This window comes from Bos indicus, chromosome 2 (genome assembly GCF_029378745.1).
Source record: "Bos indicus isolate NIAB-ARS_2022 breed Sahiwal x Tharparkar chromosome 2, NIAB-ARS_B.indTharparkar_mat_pri_1.0, whole genome shotgun sequence".
Taxonomy (NCBI): Eukaryota; Metazoa; Chordata; class Mammalia; order Artiodactyla; family Bovidae; genus Bos; species Bos indicus.
In genome coordinates, this window is record NC_091761.1 from 17,979,325 (window position 1) to 17,995,654 (window position 16,330).

At 38.9% G+C, this 16,330-nt stretch overlaps 1 protein-coding gene and 1 non-coding gene across 5 annotated transcripts in view; both read left to right on the top strand.

Moving 5' to 3' along the window:
- The window catches only part of CCDC141 (coiled-coil domain containing 141), a 225,856-nt gene extending 217,236 nt beyond the window's left edge, over positions 1-8,620 (top strand). For 3 of the 4 annotated variants that reach the window (XM_070802931.1, XM_019970003.2, XM_019970017.2), the window contains 3 exons: positions 3,500-4,350; positions 6,500-6,763; positions 7,289-8,620. In XM_070802931.1, coding sequence (XP_070659032.1) covers positions 3,500-4,350; positions 6,500-6,763; positions 7,289-7,352 — 1,179 coding nt within the window. In that variant the 3' untranslated portion in view covers positions 7,353-8,620. Of the gene's footprint in view, positions 1-3,499; positions 4,351-6,499 lie in introns of all 4 variants that reach the window. The other variant, XM_019970011.2, reaches the window with a different exon arrangement.
- Positions 8,621-15,888: 7,268 nt separating this feature from the next.
- LOC139179366 (U6 spliceosomal RNA) lies at positions 15,889-15,992 on the top strand. Its single transcript, XR_011563736.1, has one exon. It is a non-coding gene; the product is annotated as a U6 spliceosomal RNA (small nuclear RNA).
- The last annotated feature ends 338 nt before the right edge of the window (positions 15,993-16,330 follow it).

Here is a 16,330-nt window from a genome sequence, read left to right on the forward strand (position 1 = left end):
CATAGCATATAGATCAAAGAGATGATGATTCCACCATTATGTATATTATATATGTATGTATATATATGTATATGTATGTATATACATATATACATATGTATATATATACTGTGTGTGTGTGTATATATACATATGTGTATATGTGTAGATATATACAGTATATATACACATATGTATGTATATATATATAACCAGTTAAGCTGGATTGGAAGTCAGGGGTGGGACGTTCCTAGTGGGTTTCCCCAAATTTCATCTCTGATAAGACAGACTTGGCTTCCCAGTCACTTGGGTGCACAGCTGAACAGCACAGGCTTCCCAAACAGAGGTTTTCATGCCTTAGAACTAATGTGGATGCACCCACTTGGTGGAAGGCATATCCAAAAGAGAGAGCCTCAGAGAGACAGAGCTGACCATGCCCAGTCTCTTCTTCCAAACCCACAGCTTCATAAGTCAGTTCCTTCCTAGGGGGAGTATGGAGTGAGGGGATGAGCCTGGAGTTTTACCCAAATTTTTCTCCTTAGCCTGTTGCATAGGCTGCCCAAAGAAGTCATTGAAAAGTTGCCTGCCCTCTGCATGACCCTCAGATTAACAAATGTGCTTGCTATCCTATGAAGTTATTCTTAACATGAATAAAGTATCAAATTCTTTCCCAGGAAAGCACTGTTTCAGGAAAAAGTATTCAAACAGGGGCTCTCAGAATGGCCTTAGAGGAGATTCTTAGACTATTTTTGGATCAAAGTCACTGTGAAAAGGAAAATAAGCACTCCAGTTTCAGGAAGAGGTGGAAAGAAAGAGCTAAGCTGTCATAGGAAAACCAAAAGAAGGAGGGACATTCCGTATGAAATATGTGTTTATTTAGTAACTTTTTTAAATTGAAGTATAGTTGATTTACAATGCTGTGTTAATTTCTGCTGCACAACAAAGTGATTCAGTTATACATATATATACATGTATCATTTCCATTATGGTTTATCATAGGATAGGGAATATAGTTTCCTATATACAGGAGTACCTTATTGTTTATTTGTTCTCTGTGTAATAGCTTACATCTGATAAACCCCCTCCCAATCCATCTCTCCTCTAACTTCCCCCTACCGTGGCAACCACAACTCTGTTCTCTGTATCTGTGAGTCTCTTTCTGTTTCATAGATAAGTTCATTTGCATCATATTTTAGATTCCACATGCAAGTGATATTGTATGGTATTTGTCTTTCTCTTTCTGATTTATTTCATTTAGTATGGCAAAGTTTCTAGGTCCATCCATGTTGTTTCAGATGGCATTATTTCACTCTTTTTTAAAAATAGCTGATTCTTCTTCTGTTGTATACATATGTAGCACGTCTTCTTTATCCACTCCTCTGTTGATGGACACTTAGGTTGTTTCCATTTCTTTGCTATTTCCGTGTCTTTGCTATTGTGAATGGTGCTGCTGTGTACATAGGGGTGTGTGCACCTTTTTAAATTAGAGTTTTGTCTGGATATATGCCGAGGAATGGGATTGCTGGATGATATGGTAATTCTGTCTTTAGTTTTCTGAGGTACCTCCATCCTGTTTTCCACAGTAGCTGCACCACCTTACATTCTCACCAACAGTGTAGGAGAACTCTCTTTTCTCCACATCCTCTCCAGCATTTATGTTTTGTAGATTTCTTGACAATGGCCATTCTGACTGGTGGGAGGTGATAACTCTTTGTAGTAGCATTTCTCTAATAGTTAGTGATGTTGAGCATCTTTCCCTGTGCCTATTGGCCATCTGTATGTCTTCTTTGGAGAAATATCTATTTATCCTTTGCCCATATTTTATTTGTTGCTTAGTTGTATGAGATCTGGTTTGTCATATTGTTTACAAATATTTTATCCCACTAGTAATTTTTTTTTAAAGAGAAAATCTTTTAAGAACTTCTGGCTTTAGACTCAGGATTCAAATTTCTACTAAATGGCTGAAGGAAACCACTTTTTCTCAACTGGGTTTATGCTTTCTCTGAAGATAGGTCATATCTGTATAATAGTAGAAGGCACATTGTTTTGCTTTTAATCTTCAATCTGAAAACACTGATTTCTCAAAAATCCCTTGTATATGTCAGGAGTAGAACTGTGGGCTAAACTGAAGAACTCAAACCCAAAACAAAACACAGCTTTCTCATGTGCAAGTGGTGGTAACAAGACAAAAGCCAGGAACTGTTACATTAAGTAAAAACGCACTCCAAATGCTGTGGAAAGGCACAGAAAGAACTGGATATAGAACAAGCAGGTTGGGATAGATGAGATCTCTTTCAGCTTCAATATTCTTTAGAGTCCATGCCAGAAAGTATATTCGAACCTCTTATCAAACCAGAGATGGACGTGGATAAGTGGAGAGAAATCCTAGAATAGAGTAAGTGAAATGGATCACTGTTTTTCTCAGTCTCCTGGCACGGCCTATGTTGCACATGGGGCAGAAGGACAAGTGGCGAGTGTTCCTCTACTGTGTCTCGGTGCGTTCTCCAGCAAAAGGCCGCAATGTATGATTGTTCCCTTTGTATCTACTTCCCCACTAGGCTGGCATCTCCAAGAGGGAAGGCTTCTACCTGGTTTTACTCACCATTTATCTCTCCTGTGTCTAGCACAGAAGCCATTTTATAATAGGTGCTCAGTAGATATTTTTCTTTTTTTTTTTAATTTTTTATTATTATTATTTTTTTTTTACCTTACAATATTGTATTGGTTTTGCCATACATCAACATGACATTTTTCATTGTAAGAATAAAACTAAGGGTCTTTTAGAAAATAAAAACAGTCATTAAAAAATGGCTTTATCTATATGAGTTATCTACAGTTGTCAAATTCATAGACACAGAAAATAGAAGGGGCTGAGAAGGGCAAAATGGGAGGTTAGTGTTTTGTTGGTACAGAATTTCAACTTGTAAAGAGGAAAAGGTTCTGGAGATGGATCATGGAGATAGTTGCATGACAACACGAATGTCCCTAATGCCACTGAACTGTACACTTAAAAATGGTTAAAATAGTAAATGTTAGATTGTGTGTATATTTTGCCACAATAATTTTTTAAAAAAGGATGGCTTTCCTGAGAAAAAAGCAGGGTTATTCTTGGAGGATGTTGAGGATCACCTAAAAAGAAGCCTCTGATGTTTAGGAACCACATTCTATGATGTGCAGACAAGTAAGTAAACCAAAGCAGAATTTGCTAGTGGAAGAAGGCCCCTCAGACCATGACTTGAAAACATGGATCCAGTCCAACCCCATCATGAGAGATGAGAACCAGGGCTTTCTCTCCTCTATTTCGCAAGATCTGTCACCTCTCACTTAGCGGCTGGAGGTCAGTTTACCCATTCCCTGGTCATGGGACCGTCTACGCTCAGGTTCAGTGGACAAATGGTTTCAAGTTCCGTAAGGCTGGGGCCAGGGCCCCCAGCTGTCCCTCACTGCAGGTCTTCTCAAGTTGTTTCTCAAGTTGGCTTTGTCAACATTAACTTGAAACTTTGGCTTTTCCATTTTGAAGGAGCAGGCCCAGCCAGCAGCCATCTTGGCCGTCAATGGAGCACAAAAGTGTCAGCTTCCACAGGGCGTGAAGCAGCTGGTCCCCGGCAAAGAAAGTGTCCAAGGCCTGCTTCTGCCCGTGGACGTGCTTTCAGGAGCAGAACATGAGTGTGTTTCGTCCGACGACATCTCCCTGCCTCCAGTCTCAGGAAGCCCCGATTCTCTCCTCGCTCTGTCTGACATGGAGCTGGAGGCGCCTGTCAGCCCGTTCCCCCGCCATCACCTAAGCGGCCACCAGATGCAGACAGGGGCCAGCGGTCCAGGAGAGGCCCCGGAATCTGGCTTTCCTCCACCTGCTGCTTTTGCTGATGCTTGCAATGATAAGAGAGAAACGTTTTCAAGTCATTTTGAGAAGCTTTCCCCGCAGGTCCAAGCTGAGCCCCCATTAACATCCCAAGGATTTCTGGAAAAGAGTACTGCCTTCCACAAAATCAGTGCTCAACTTCCAGACAGCATGTGCAGTGAAGTGCATGACAGAGCTTCGCAACAGCACCCCCAGGCTCAGGGGCATTTGCTAGAAACACCAGAGAAAATGCATGCTGATAATAACGTCACTAAAACCCGAAATAGGCTGCATGCTTCCCAGGATGCATTCTCGGGCCTCGGGTTTCAGCCAGGGCCCAGCCAGGCCTGTCAGAGGCAAATGGTTCCCCGAGAAGAGATTATAAGTATACCAGCTAAGAACAGCATGGTCAGCCTAGCTGGCCAGGCCCCTAATTTCTCCAGGCTCCTGTCTAATGTAACTGTCGTGGAAGGTTCTCCAGTGACTTTGGAAGTTGAAGTAACAGGATTTCCAGAGCCTACACTGACATGGTGGGTAGCCTATAATGACAAGCCATAAACAGAAACAAACTGAATCTCTTCTCTGAGCAAATCATTCTGTGTGCACTAACTTTAAAGTTTAGGGGAAGCTGGTTAATGTTCTACATCACTGCAGCTGTGCATGTTTCAATCTCACATCAAACCTCCAACTCTCATTTTGAGTAGCCACGTGGCTAATACCCCTAAAAAATAACCATATAAAATAGTAATTTAACCAAGTCCAAAAGCACTGCAACTTAGTCGCACCATTTTTTGGTATCAGTTTAACATTCCACATTTCTACAGATTGTGGCTTGAACTTCTTTCCTTCTGTTAATTTCTACACAAGCATGAAGTTTTCTTGGTTTAATAACCTGAATTCAGTAAAAAAAAAAAAAGCATTTGGGTATTTCCCTTTTCTGTCATTTACCTGTTTCATCTTTTCCCTCTCGCAAGAGTCACACATGCCACTTTTCTAATATTGTTTATTTCACTAAGATTTCTTTTTATAAATTTCTTCGATGTTGAAGATGGAATAAAAATATTCCCTTCATAGTTGCTTCTATGATAGGCAATAAGCCAGCCCCTTTTTGAAAGGTGGCATAATAACTGAGCTGTGAACAATGTGGTTTTACTCTAGAGACATCATTATTTTTAGCCTATTTATTTTAATAAAAGTAAAACACAGAATACAGGTTTTAAATCATTGTTGTTATAAAAGCAGTTCTAACTTCCTTAATATGTTGGTTACTTTCAAGCACTTAGAAACTTTTCAACCTTAAATATATTTCTTTGAGGACAAAGTTACTAAAATGTGAGCATACGTTTATATTTATAAACTAAGTAAAATAGCATTTGTTTATCATAATGTTCAGTAGACAATAACAATTTCAATTACTGTGTTTGCCCATTGATAGTATTTGAAGTATGGATCAGTTATCTAAATAATTTATGAAAAAATGTTGGTCTCTCAGATTATTAAATGAAATTGCACTTGGATTACAGTGCAGCCATTTATACTTTTTGTCTTATTTTGTTGTCTTTACAATTGCATGTTTTTTACAGATCAGGAACTTCGTATTTATGAATTTAATATCAGTAAATTCATTATTTAATATCATTATTTAATTCATTATTAAATATTAGTTTCACTCCAAAAAAAAAAAATGTTGTCTGAAGTGTTTCTTGTTTTTATCCACACAAAAGATGGCTTGGTTAGCATTTATTGTTGAAGAACTACTGTGATATTGTGAAAAAAAAATATCTTGCCCTTGAATTTACAACAATTTTTCTCAGTTAACAACTGGCAAGCTGTCAGGGAATCAGTCTTAGGACACTCAGAAAAATGCAAAATCATCACTCAGGCACTGGGAATAGAAAGTGATTCAGGTTTGTCACCGCTTCTTGGATGGAACAACATGGGGAGAAATAAATAAGCAAGAATCTAGAGTGTGCAAAATAAACAAATTATTTGCTTTATACAGTGCTGCAGCTAAGTGCTCATATTCATAAGAAACTTTTAGAAATGTGTCATTAACAGTAACAATCCAATTGCATGAATGTCCTTTATAATTAGAAATCATTTTCTTCTAATGAAATTAATTCACAAAAATTAAATGAGCTCATCTTGCTAGCAAGTGCTATATCTGTACCTTCTTCTAAAGTGGCACATTGGTATTCTCCAGGGATCTTACAGGATGAGTTTGATGGGGAAGAGTCTTGCTCCAGTAGCTCTAAGAAGTCACAAGCTGCTGTTTCATAGCAGCTGAAAGAATGACACAGGTCAAATAGAAGGTGCCATTTCCCACTGAGGGTAATTGTTGCCATGAGAAAATGACGGCCCAGTGTAACCAGATGGCCTGGTTTTGTTAAGAGGAGTTGGATATCTGAATTTTCATATGCAATATTCTAATTGTTAAATATCAAAAAATTCAGTGTTTAAAAAAAACAGTCTGAGTCCATCAAATACTTTCTTGGCCACCAGTTGCCAACCACTGCTTGAAAGATAAACAGCCCCACTGGGTTTGTGGTTGCTGCAGAGTTCCTGCTAATGCTAGAAAATATTGGAGTAGCAATGGGCCCAATTGCAATGTTTATTAGAACTTGGAAATGATGTGAATAAACCATGATCCTGACTTTAAAAATTGACTCTCTGCTTCAGGTACAAGAAGGGCCAGAAATTGTCTGCAGATGGGCGCTTGCAGGTTTTACACAAGGAGACAAGACACTTGGTGTTCATTCCGAAGGTATGCGAGGCAGATGCAGGCCTCTATGTGGCGTGGGCCCAAAACCCTAGCGGCATTCTCTCTTCCAGTGTCATCCTCCACGTGACAGGTAACCGCAAGCCGCCCATCAAGGGGATAAACTGGGTCACGCTGTGTGTCGTCTACGTTACCGTGGCCCTGATGTACTGGCTACTCACACAGTAAGTGCAGGGTTGGCACCCGGGGATGTCGTTCTCATGAGCCTAAAGGACAACAATACAGCTGTTTTTTTTCCTGCATCTCCCGTTTAGCATCCCCCACCAAGTGCACTTCCAGTCTAGCAATATTGCTTTTTTGGCTAATGCCACAGCTCTGGGAAATAATCAAATTTTCTTTAGTGCTTTAATGTATTTGAAGAGCTTGGTAAATCATTAGCAGTGAATCAGGATACAGCTTTGAATTCTAGAAAGAGATGTGTTGAGTGCAAAACCCAGTCAAATTATACTATCTTTATTCCCTCCTAATTTAAGAGCATGCAAACCAAGGCTTATATAGATATGCAGATGTGAGTTTTATTTCAAATCCAGTTGTTTCATAATCTGTTTTTAATTGTACTCATAAACATCTTCTTGTAGAATAAGAGTAGAAATGTTGAGCTAAAATTGTAACTTTCATTATTGCACAAGATGTCTTTCAATTTTGCTTTTCCTGTTTTGATCCCATTTATTGAAATATGTTCTATGTAGTTTCAATGTAGCCTACATTCCTGAGTCTGAGGATGGCACTGCAAACAGTCATTCCCCCTGTTGATCTCATGGGTTTGACATTGGAGAATAGATGTGCCGTCACCTTTAAATGGAGATTGAAACTTCAATCAGCTGTGTGTGTCACAGAGCAAGGTGGAGCATAGCTGCGGAGGTGGACCAGCGGTACTCCGGTCCTCCCACTGACGTATTTTGGGCAGCCATGTGTATACAATTGTAACCAGCTCCTCCTGCTTCTAGTCTTGTCCTGCTGCTAACCATTTTTACAGCCATTATGGTGGTAAGGCATCTCAGTGCTCATTTTCCCATTTGGAAATGGGTTCATAGTCTACCTCTTGGGCAATTGATGGTTTTAATTTCATCTTGTAAAGATACGAGAAATGGAAAGTGCTCTATGAAGGCTAAGGGTAATTATATACTTTCATGTAATTTGTCATCACACTGCTTCCTGCCCACTATTTCTCCTTCAGATATTTGTTTCTTTAGAATATTAAAAATTACAAGAGTGGAGTTAGTATGTGATTTTGAACTGTTTCCACGTAGGAAAATGATGTTTTCTGAATTGAAACTGAAATCCTTTCCAATTTCTTAAGACTATCTCTTTTTCAAAGATTTGAAATTAAACTCAGGGGGATATATTTAGTATGATCTCAGAGAGAAAAAGTATACAATAGGATGACATAAGATGAAGTCTATCCTTTTCTTATAATTATCCCTGTAATATTGAAGAATGTTCTATGCCTTTCTGAAACATATTATTCAGAAAAGAGGATCATTATTTTAGTTCATTAAAAAAAATAAGCATGTATAGGAGAAGCATTTGTTTTTAGATTTTAAATGTAGTCTCATCATGTTAGGGTAAAATCTATAGTTGAAAGAATATTCATTATAGATTTTTGATAGAGGGGAGGAATTAATTATGTTGCTATAAAGACTGTCTGCAAATAAAAATATTTAAATTTAATATATTCAAGTTTATATTAAAAAGTTACTGGATGTTATCTGAAGATGTGAAATGTGTGGCTAAGTAAAAATATATGTGTGGCATATATTTTCTTGTGCTGTGTATTCAGTTTAATTAAAAAATTTAATCTCTTAAATTTCTTAAAAATTTTGACAGAAACCTATTAAACACTTATATATGCAGAATCCCAGGGAATCCATAGTCTCTTAATTTACCTATCGTTTTTGTCCAGTTTCAAGTATTGTGAATATCTTGCCAAATTGCTGTTCTGATTTGAAGCTAAAGAGTAAAACCTACTTATGTCCAAAGAGGGCTGGCAGACCCAGGTAATAAATTCTTCTCTTACTCTGTGTCTATCTTGTTAATTTAGTGGGATCTCCCATCCCATTTTGTCAGTTTGGTTGAATTTTTTCAATAGGAGAAAATCAAACAAAAGTTTAATAACGTGTACATCAGAGAGACATATATATATATATGATTTATACCTATTTACTTCTAAATTCTGGACAGTTAGAAATATCAAAACACTTTTCAATAAGAAAATGAAAATGACAAAAAATTTTTTAAGAACCTATACTCGATACCTTGAAGAAATGCAACGCAAAATGTGTTTTGAGCTTCTGATAAGGCAAAATCATTTTTTCCTGTATTTATTTCCTAACAAAAGGATGTATGAACATCTGATAGTAAAGTTGTTTTTTTTTTTTTACATTCAATTCCAGGACAAATTTACCGTAGGAATCCTCATATTTGAATCTTTACATATTCTATAATATCTAAAATATTTGGAGAAAGAAGTAGGAACATTTAGCTGATTCATTCAATAATACTAACCATCACTTAAAACCAAGACGCAGGCTTAAAATAAATTATTGCAAGAACTTTCTAACCACTTCATCCACGTTTAAATTTCTTCACGTGTCACACAAAGCCCTTCAGTACCTATATTTCCATTCCTAGCCTCTGTCCCATCCCTTCTGATCCACACCAAGTGCTACTTAACTTCAAGTTGTACCCTATCCTGCTCTTACTTCTCTTCAGTCCTCCTTCCCAGAACTGCCTTACTGTGGTCCACCCAGCTTCATGTGGCTTAATTCCTGCTTATCCTTCCAGGTCCTTTTGAGACACAGCCTCCCCAGGAAGCCTTCTGACCCATCAAGTCCAGTATAGATGCTCCTGCCATGTGCCCTGTCATCATCCAAGCTGCCCTTGTCATGTCCCTTAATAGTTGGATCGGAATTGCATGCGTGAGCATCTGTCTCCTGGCTAGAGTGAGAGATGCTTATCAGCAGGATCTGTGACAGCCCCATTCATCATCATGTTCTCAGCACCTAAGGCATAGTCACACTCGATATTTTTTGAATTGTTGTCAGAGGTAAGAAAAGATAAGCCTAGCTTGTTTTTCCTTTTTCTTTTGGAGAGATGGATGGGAGAATGTAAAAAGACAAAGATGTTATTCGTTTGCCTGATTATTATTTCCTGTTATGGAAATTAACCACTTAGAATCAGATTCTAACTGTGAAGTATACATAAAACACTCTCACTTAACCTATGAAACTTAAGAGAGAACCCTTCAGATCATCGGGCTTTCCTGGTAGCTCAGCTGGTAAGGAATCTGCCTGCAATGCAGGAGACCCTGGTTTGATTCCTGGGTTGGGAAGATGCCCTGGAGAAGGGATACTTACCCACTCCAGTATTCTTGGGCTTCTCTGGTGGTTCAGACAGTAAAGAATCTGCCTGCAGTGTGGAGACTTGGGCTGTATCCCTGGATGGGAAGATCCCTTGGAGGAGGGCATGGCAAGCCACTCCAAGACTCTTGCCTGGAGATTTCCATGGACAGAGGAGTCTGGTGGGCTATTGTCCATGGAGTTGCAAAGAGTTGGACATGACAGAGCGACTAAGCACAGCACAGCTTCAGATCATCTGGACTGCACCCAAATTGAAACTTTAAACTTAAAAATCTCTGATGGCTCTAATAGTCAAAATAATATTGAGGAGATAAAAGTCAAAATCCAGGATCATTTTCCCAGAATTTTAAAGTAGATATCAGTCAGTTCAGTCGCTCAGTCATGACTGACTCCTTGCGACCCCATGGACTGCAGCAGTGCCAGGCTTCCCTGTCCATCACCAACTCCTCGAGCTTACTCAAACTCATGTCCATTGAGTTGGTGATGCCAGCCAACTGTCTCATCCTCTGTCATCCCTGTCTCCTGCTTTCAATTTTTCCCAGAATCAGGGTCCCTTCCAATAAGTCAGTTCTTCACATCAGGTGGCCAAAGTTTTGGAGTTTCAGCTTCAGCATCAGTCCTTCCAATGAATACTCAGGACTGATCTCCTTTAGGATGGACTGGTTGGATCTCCTTGCAGTCCAAGGGACTCTCAAGAGTCTTCTCCAACACCACAGTTCAAAAGCATCAATTCTTCAGTGTTCAGCTTTCTTTATAGTCCAACTCTCATATCCATACATGACCACTGGAAAAACATAGCTTTGACTAGATGGACCTTTGCTGGCAATGCTTTGTTTTCCAATGGCCTTTGGCCAGGCAGGCTCCTCAGTCCATGGAATTTTCCAGGCAAGAGTACTGGAGTGGGATGCCATTACCTTTTCCAGAGCATGATCCCGACTTGGGGATCGAACCCAGGTCTCTCACATTGCAGGTAGACACTTCACCCTCTGAGCCACTGCTACTACTAAGTCGCTTCAGTCGTGTCCAACTCTGTGCGACCCCATAGATGGCAGCCCACCAGGCTCTGCCATCCCTGGGATTTTCCAGGCAAGAACACTGGAGTGGGTTGCCATTTCCTTCTCCACTCTGAGCCACTAGGGAAGCCCAAAGCAGATATAATCAGGTGTAAATCATCATTAGGTATAAGTGGAGAAGTGGGTGTCTCACCTTTCAGTGACTGAGTCCAAACTGCCAAAACCAGGATTTATGTACATCTTAACAACACTGCACAAATTATCAGTATTTTATTGTGTTTGGGGCTCAATAATCTGATTGTGAACAGATCTAATTTAAAACTGACATTTCATTCATAAATGTAAATCTAAAAAAAAAAAAGCCAAATGCAAAAATTTAGATTATTTGAATTTGAAATGAAGGAAGGAAAAAATACTGCATCTTGTTCCCCGATATTTATTTTTATCATGACCATTCCTTCCTAGAAATTGCCATCTGAAGCTTTTGACATTTCTGTGGTAGGTACAGTATTTCAAGTGTGTCCATGAAATAAGTTAGCTGAAACAAAATAAAATATCTCCTCCTAGTACACTCTGATATTGTGCATGTCAATGCAAATACCAAAGCATGACAGACTGTTTTCCATTTATAATAAGCAGAATCTTGAGCTGCATCAAAGAGCCAAAAGATTTGCATTCCCTAAATGAAACAGTGTCCTGCTCAAAGCAACAGTAATTCATTTTCTCCACTCTCTTCTCATGAGATGAGATTTGAATGTTATCAGCTGTGTATGGTGGATTCAGCCTCAATACAGAAAGCACAAAGCTGCTGAATTTGGCTTTTCCCCAAGAATCTCCACACCGCTGTTTCTTGTGTGGGTGAGAGTTTATATAACATAACGAACCACCCAAGCATTGGGGGTGGAAGTTGGATGCATGACACTCTTCCAGATGACCAAGTCTTTGATTCTGGAGTTTGAGTGTTTGGCCGGATAGCTCTACCTTCTGTTCAATAGAAATTTCATTTGTTTAAGCCAGGACTTGGCAAATCCAATTTTTTGGATCCTCTTTTTTAATGCCATAAAATTAATACCCTACCCTCCTCAAAGGACAAGGGAACAGAAAAAATTGTATAGACATGGATGTTTGTGTGCATATATTTCCAGTTAGCACAATAAAAATCTGGTGAAATTAAAACATATTTTAAACATAGGTGTAGCTGGAAAAATTGATGATTTTTTTAAACTAAAACAATAAGTACATAATTGGAAGTTTTTAGTTTGAATTCTGATGGCTTCCTGCTATGGCTCTTTTCCCATTTAGAACCCACTTAAATATCAATACTTGTAAAATAATAGCTCCAGAACTGGCTAATGAAACAACCTTTTCCCTTTGTCATTCAACAACTGTTATTTTCCAAAAACTTTATTGATTCAAACAATTACAAAATGGTATTTTCTTATATTAGCATTAAAGTATCATATAATGAAATTTTTTGAAGATAAAAATTCAAAATATCAAATGAAAAGGAAGCTTGCTGCTGCTGCTAAGTCACTTCAGTCGTGTCCAACTCTGTGTGACCCCATAGATGGCAGCCCACCAGGCTCCCCTGTCCCTGGGATTCTCCAGGCAAGAATACTGGAGTGGGTTACCATTTCCTTCTCCAATGGCAAATAATCTCTAACTCTTATTATTCTAATAAAGGCAGAAGGCTACCTTTCTTTGTAACAAATATTATGCAGACCTCCATACACACGGGCTGTTGGCAAGCAGGGCAGCTGGAAGTGCAAAGTAGGAAACGAGGTACCTGGCAGGATCAGAAAGCTAAGTGCCCATCTGCTCCAAAGGGTCTTTTCTAGCAGCCATTGCCATTGCTGACCCTCAAAGGCCTACTTTTGATGCAAGTTAATGCAGCTGTCAAAGATGCCTCTTAAATGTGCATTTATTCATTTCTGTTCATTTTAAAGGAGTAGTAGAATTTCTCATCACATCCTGATCTGGGTTATCAGATTAAATAACATTTCCCCCACCAAAAAAAAAAAAAAAAAACCTCAACACATTCTTGTGAGGAAATGGGGTATGTGGGAACCTTATCTGCTGTTTTACTAAGTGTGGGGAATTAGAGGACCAGACAGGAGAAGAAACCAAACATCAGGATGGGAAAACTGAGTAAGCTTTGGATTTCATCCTCCCTCTCAGTATGAATTTCCTATGGATCTAGGAAATTTATGTGGGGACCTCCCTGAGAGGAAGTTAGAGGCCCCAGTAAAATGTGTCTGCATGATGTTTTTGGTTACTGGATTAGAGTAACTGTATTGGTTGAAGTGTCAGGGTGAGCACTCAGTCTACAACTAATGCTCTCAAGAAGGCCATGACAGACGTGGAGACAGAGGGGACACATGAGGAAGTGGTGACAAGTGGTGACAGAAGCTGGTTGCTGTGGTGCAGCTGCTGCAAGCCCTACAACACCAGAGGTGGACCCCCCCTGAAGGGGAGGAGCAATGAGAAGTTCTTCCCTAGAGACTTCAGAGAGAGCCTGATCCTCCTAATGCCTTCATTTTGAACTTCTAGCCTTCAGAACTGAAAGAATAAATTTCTGTTGTTTTTAAAGCATCCAGTTTGTGGTATTGTCCTCCTTTAGTATACTTGGGGATTGGTTCCAGGACACCTCTTTCTTCCATAGATACCAAGTGCTGAATCCCTTATGTAAAATAGCATTTTACCTTGGACCTTCCTTTATCAGCAGGAAGTTACCTGCTGTGCATCAGCAGCTACCAAGGGCTGACTGTTCTTTGTTACAGCAACCCCAGGAAACCAATTCAAAATGTCTTAGAAAAATCCATTCAAGTTTTTCTCTGGGAATACTCACTAGTAGACATAACTAGCGTTTCCAATAAGCACTCCCAGGTTGTGGTGGAAGGCCTCAGTTCTCTTCTTGATCTGGGGATCACCTTGGTATATTTCAGTCAGCCAGTAACTATTCATCCTCTAAATGAACACTCTCCCCTAGGTACACCACAGTGTATTAAAACCAGACCAATGTTTTAACATAAAGCTACAAACCAACATTACTCATAAACATAAACACAAAAATTCTCAACACAATACTGTTAGGGGAAGCACACTGATTGAAACCGCCCACCCTGGCCAGGCACCATAGTAACCATTTGCATGAGTTGTTTTATGACAGGAGATCCTGATAAGGAATACGAAACTAATAAGTCACCACCAACCGGAAGAGTTCGGGAAAGGTCGAAAGGAGACACCGCGTGTCCGTCCACTTCCCAGAATCCCTCTCGCTAGCATCCATCTTGGGTGAGCGATGCGTGCGCCACCAGGAAAGACTCTTAATTAGAATGATTGGTCAAAGACCACCTGGCAACTAATCCCATCCCCATAAAACCGGATACTGAGAGCCACGCAGCAGAGCAGTTCTTCTGGGTTCCCTTACCCTACTGCTCTCCACCGGGTGCCCTTTCCCAATAAAATCTCTTGCTTTGTCAGCACATGTATCTCCTCGGACAATTCATTTCCAAATGTTAGACAAGAGCCCAGTTTCGGGCCCTGGAGAGGGTCCACCTTCCTGCAATAATACTAACAAATTGAATCCAACAGTGAACAAATAGATTTTCACATACAATGGGATTTTTTTCCCCGGATATACAAAGCTGATCCAATACTCAAAAATCAATCAGTATAATCCACAACATCTACAGGCAAGAAAAGAAAAATCATATGATTATGTCAATTGCTTCAGGAATAACACTGGAGAAAATTTAATACATGTTTATGATAATTTTTTAAAAACTCTTAAGAAAACTAGTAACAGAAGAAATTTCCTCAGCTTGATAAAGAACATTTACAAAGAACATCTAACATCATATTTAATGGTGAGAAACTTCTCCACCCCCCAAGACTGGGAAGAAGATAAGAACGTCCTCTCTCACAACTCTTATCCAACATTATCCTGGAAGTCCGACCTAGTAAATAAGACAAGAAAAGGAAATAGAAGTTCTGTAGATTGGAAAAGAAGAAATAATATGTTTTTGTATATAAAAAACCTGATTTTGAATAAATATTAAATGAATATAGCAAGTTCACCAAAACCATTGTGCAGAAGGCCTGCTCCAATGGCATCCAGGAGAAAGGCAAGGAATTAACAATAAATGAATCACATTGAATTGGGCATCTTTAGAGATCAAGACAAAATGTGGGTAATCTGAACTTGTCTCTTTTCCAAAAATTAATTACAGACATCATGGATACTCAGAATCTAGTTGCAACATCTCACACTTTATTTTTCTTGCAGCTTCCTGCATTACTTTGGGGGGGGGGGGGTGGTTGAGAGAGGTAAATTATTTGAAGTAGGCAGTGATCAATAGAACAAGGGAATATTTGATGTGGAACATATATCAAACTTTATCAGTTTCTGCCATTGTCATTATCAGAGAAAGAAAAATATACATTGTAATTATAGTGTTATAGAGCTGAGCTTTATCCAATGATAACATACTAATATTAGAACAAAAGCAGTCCTTTTAACCTCTGACATCAAATCCCAGAGTGGATGATTTATCAGTTGGTACTCTGCTGCACTGCAAGAGTGAATGTATTGCCCATGCCTGGATAAGTGCTTTTCCTATCAGCAAGGATGGACTCATGATAACATGTTTCGAAGAATTCTTGATGGAAATTGGAGCTAAAATATGTCAGCCATTGTATTATACTTTAAAAAGTAATCAGTTTCATAATGTCACATCTTGGTCAATTAATAAAAGGAATACAATTGACTACTTTGGCACCTACATCTAACTAGAAACTTCAACGCAACTAATCATTTTGTATTTTCTCAATGGTAACTGTAAGTACTTTCTTCATTTCTATGTTCTTAAAGGTAATTTTTGGTCATATATATCACTTGTCTAAAAATACAGTTGGGTGTTCACTTCTGCAGCACATATACTAAAATTGTAACAATACAGAGATTAGCATGGCCCCTGCGCAAGGATGACATGCAAATTCATGAAGCGTTCCACATTTTTATGACTCTGAGGGGTGGGATGGGGAGCGAGGTGGGAAGAGGGTTCAGGATGGGGGATACATGTACACCCATGGATGATTCATGCCAATGTATGGCAAAAACCACTACAATATTGTAAAATAATTAGCATCCAATTAAAACAAATAAATTAAAAAAAAATACAATTGGTATTATACCTTATCACTTAAAAGAAAATTTACTGATGTACCACAAAGGCCAAGTGTTAAACTATATTTTATCACATTCTTTATAAATTTAATCATATTAAAAACAGTGAAGCACTGTTATGTGTCCACTCAGGACTTATAAATGGATATGCAAGCAAACCACTCAGTTTTT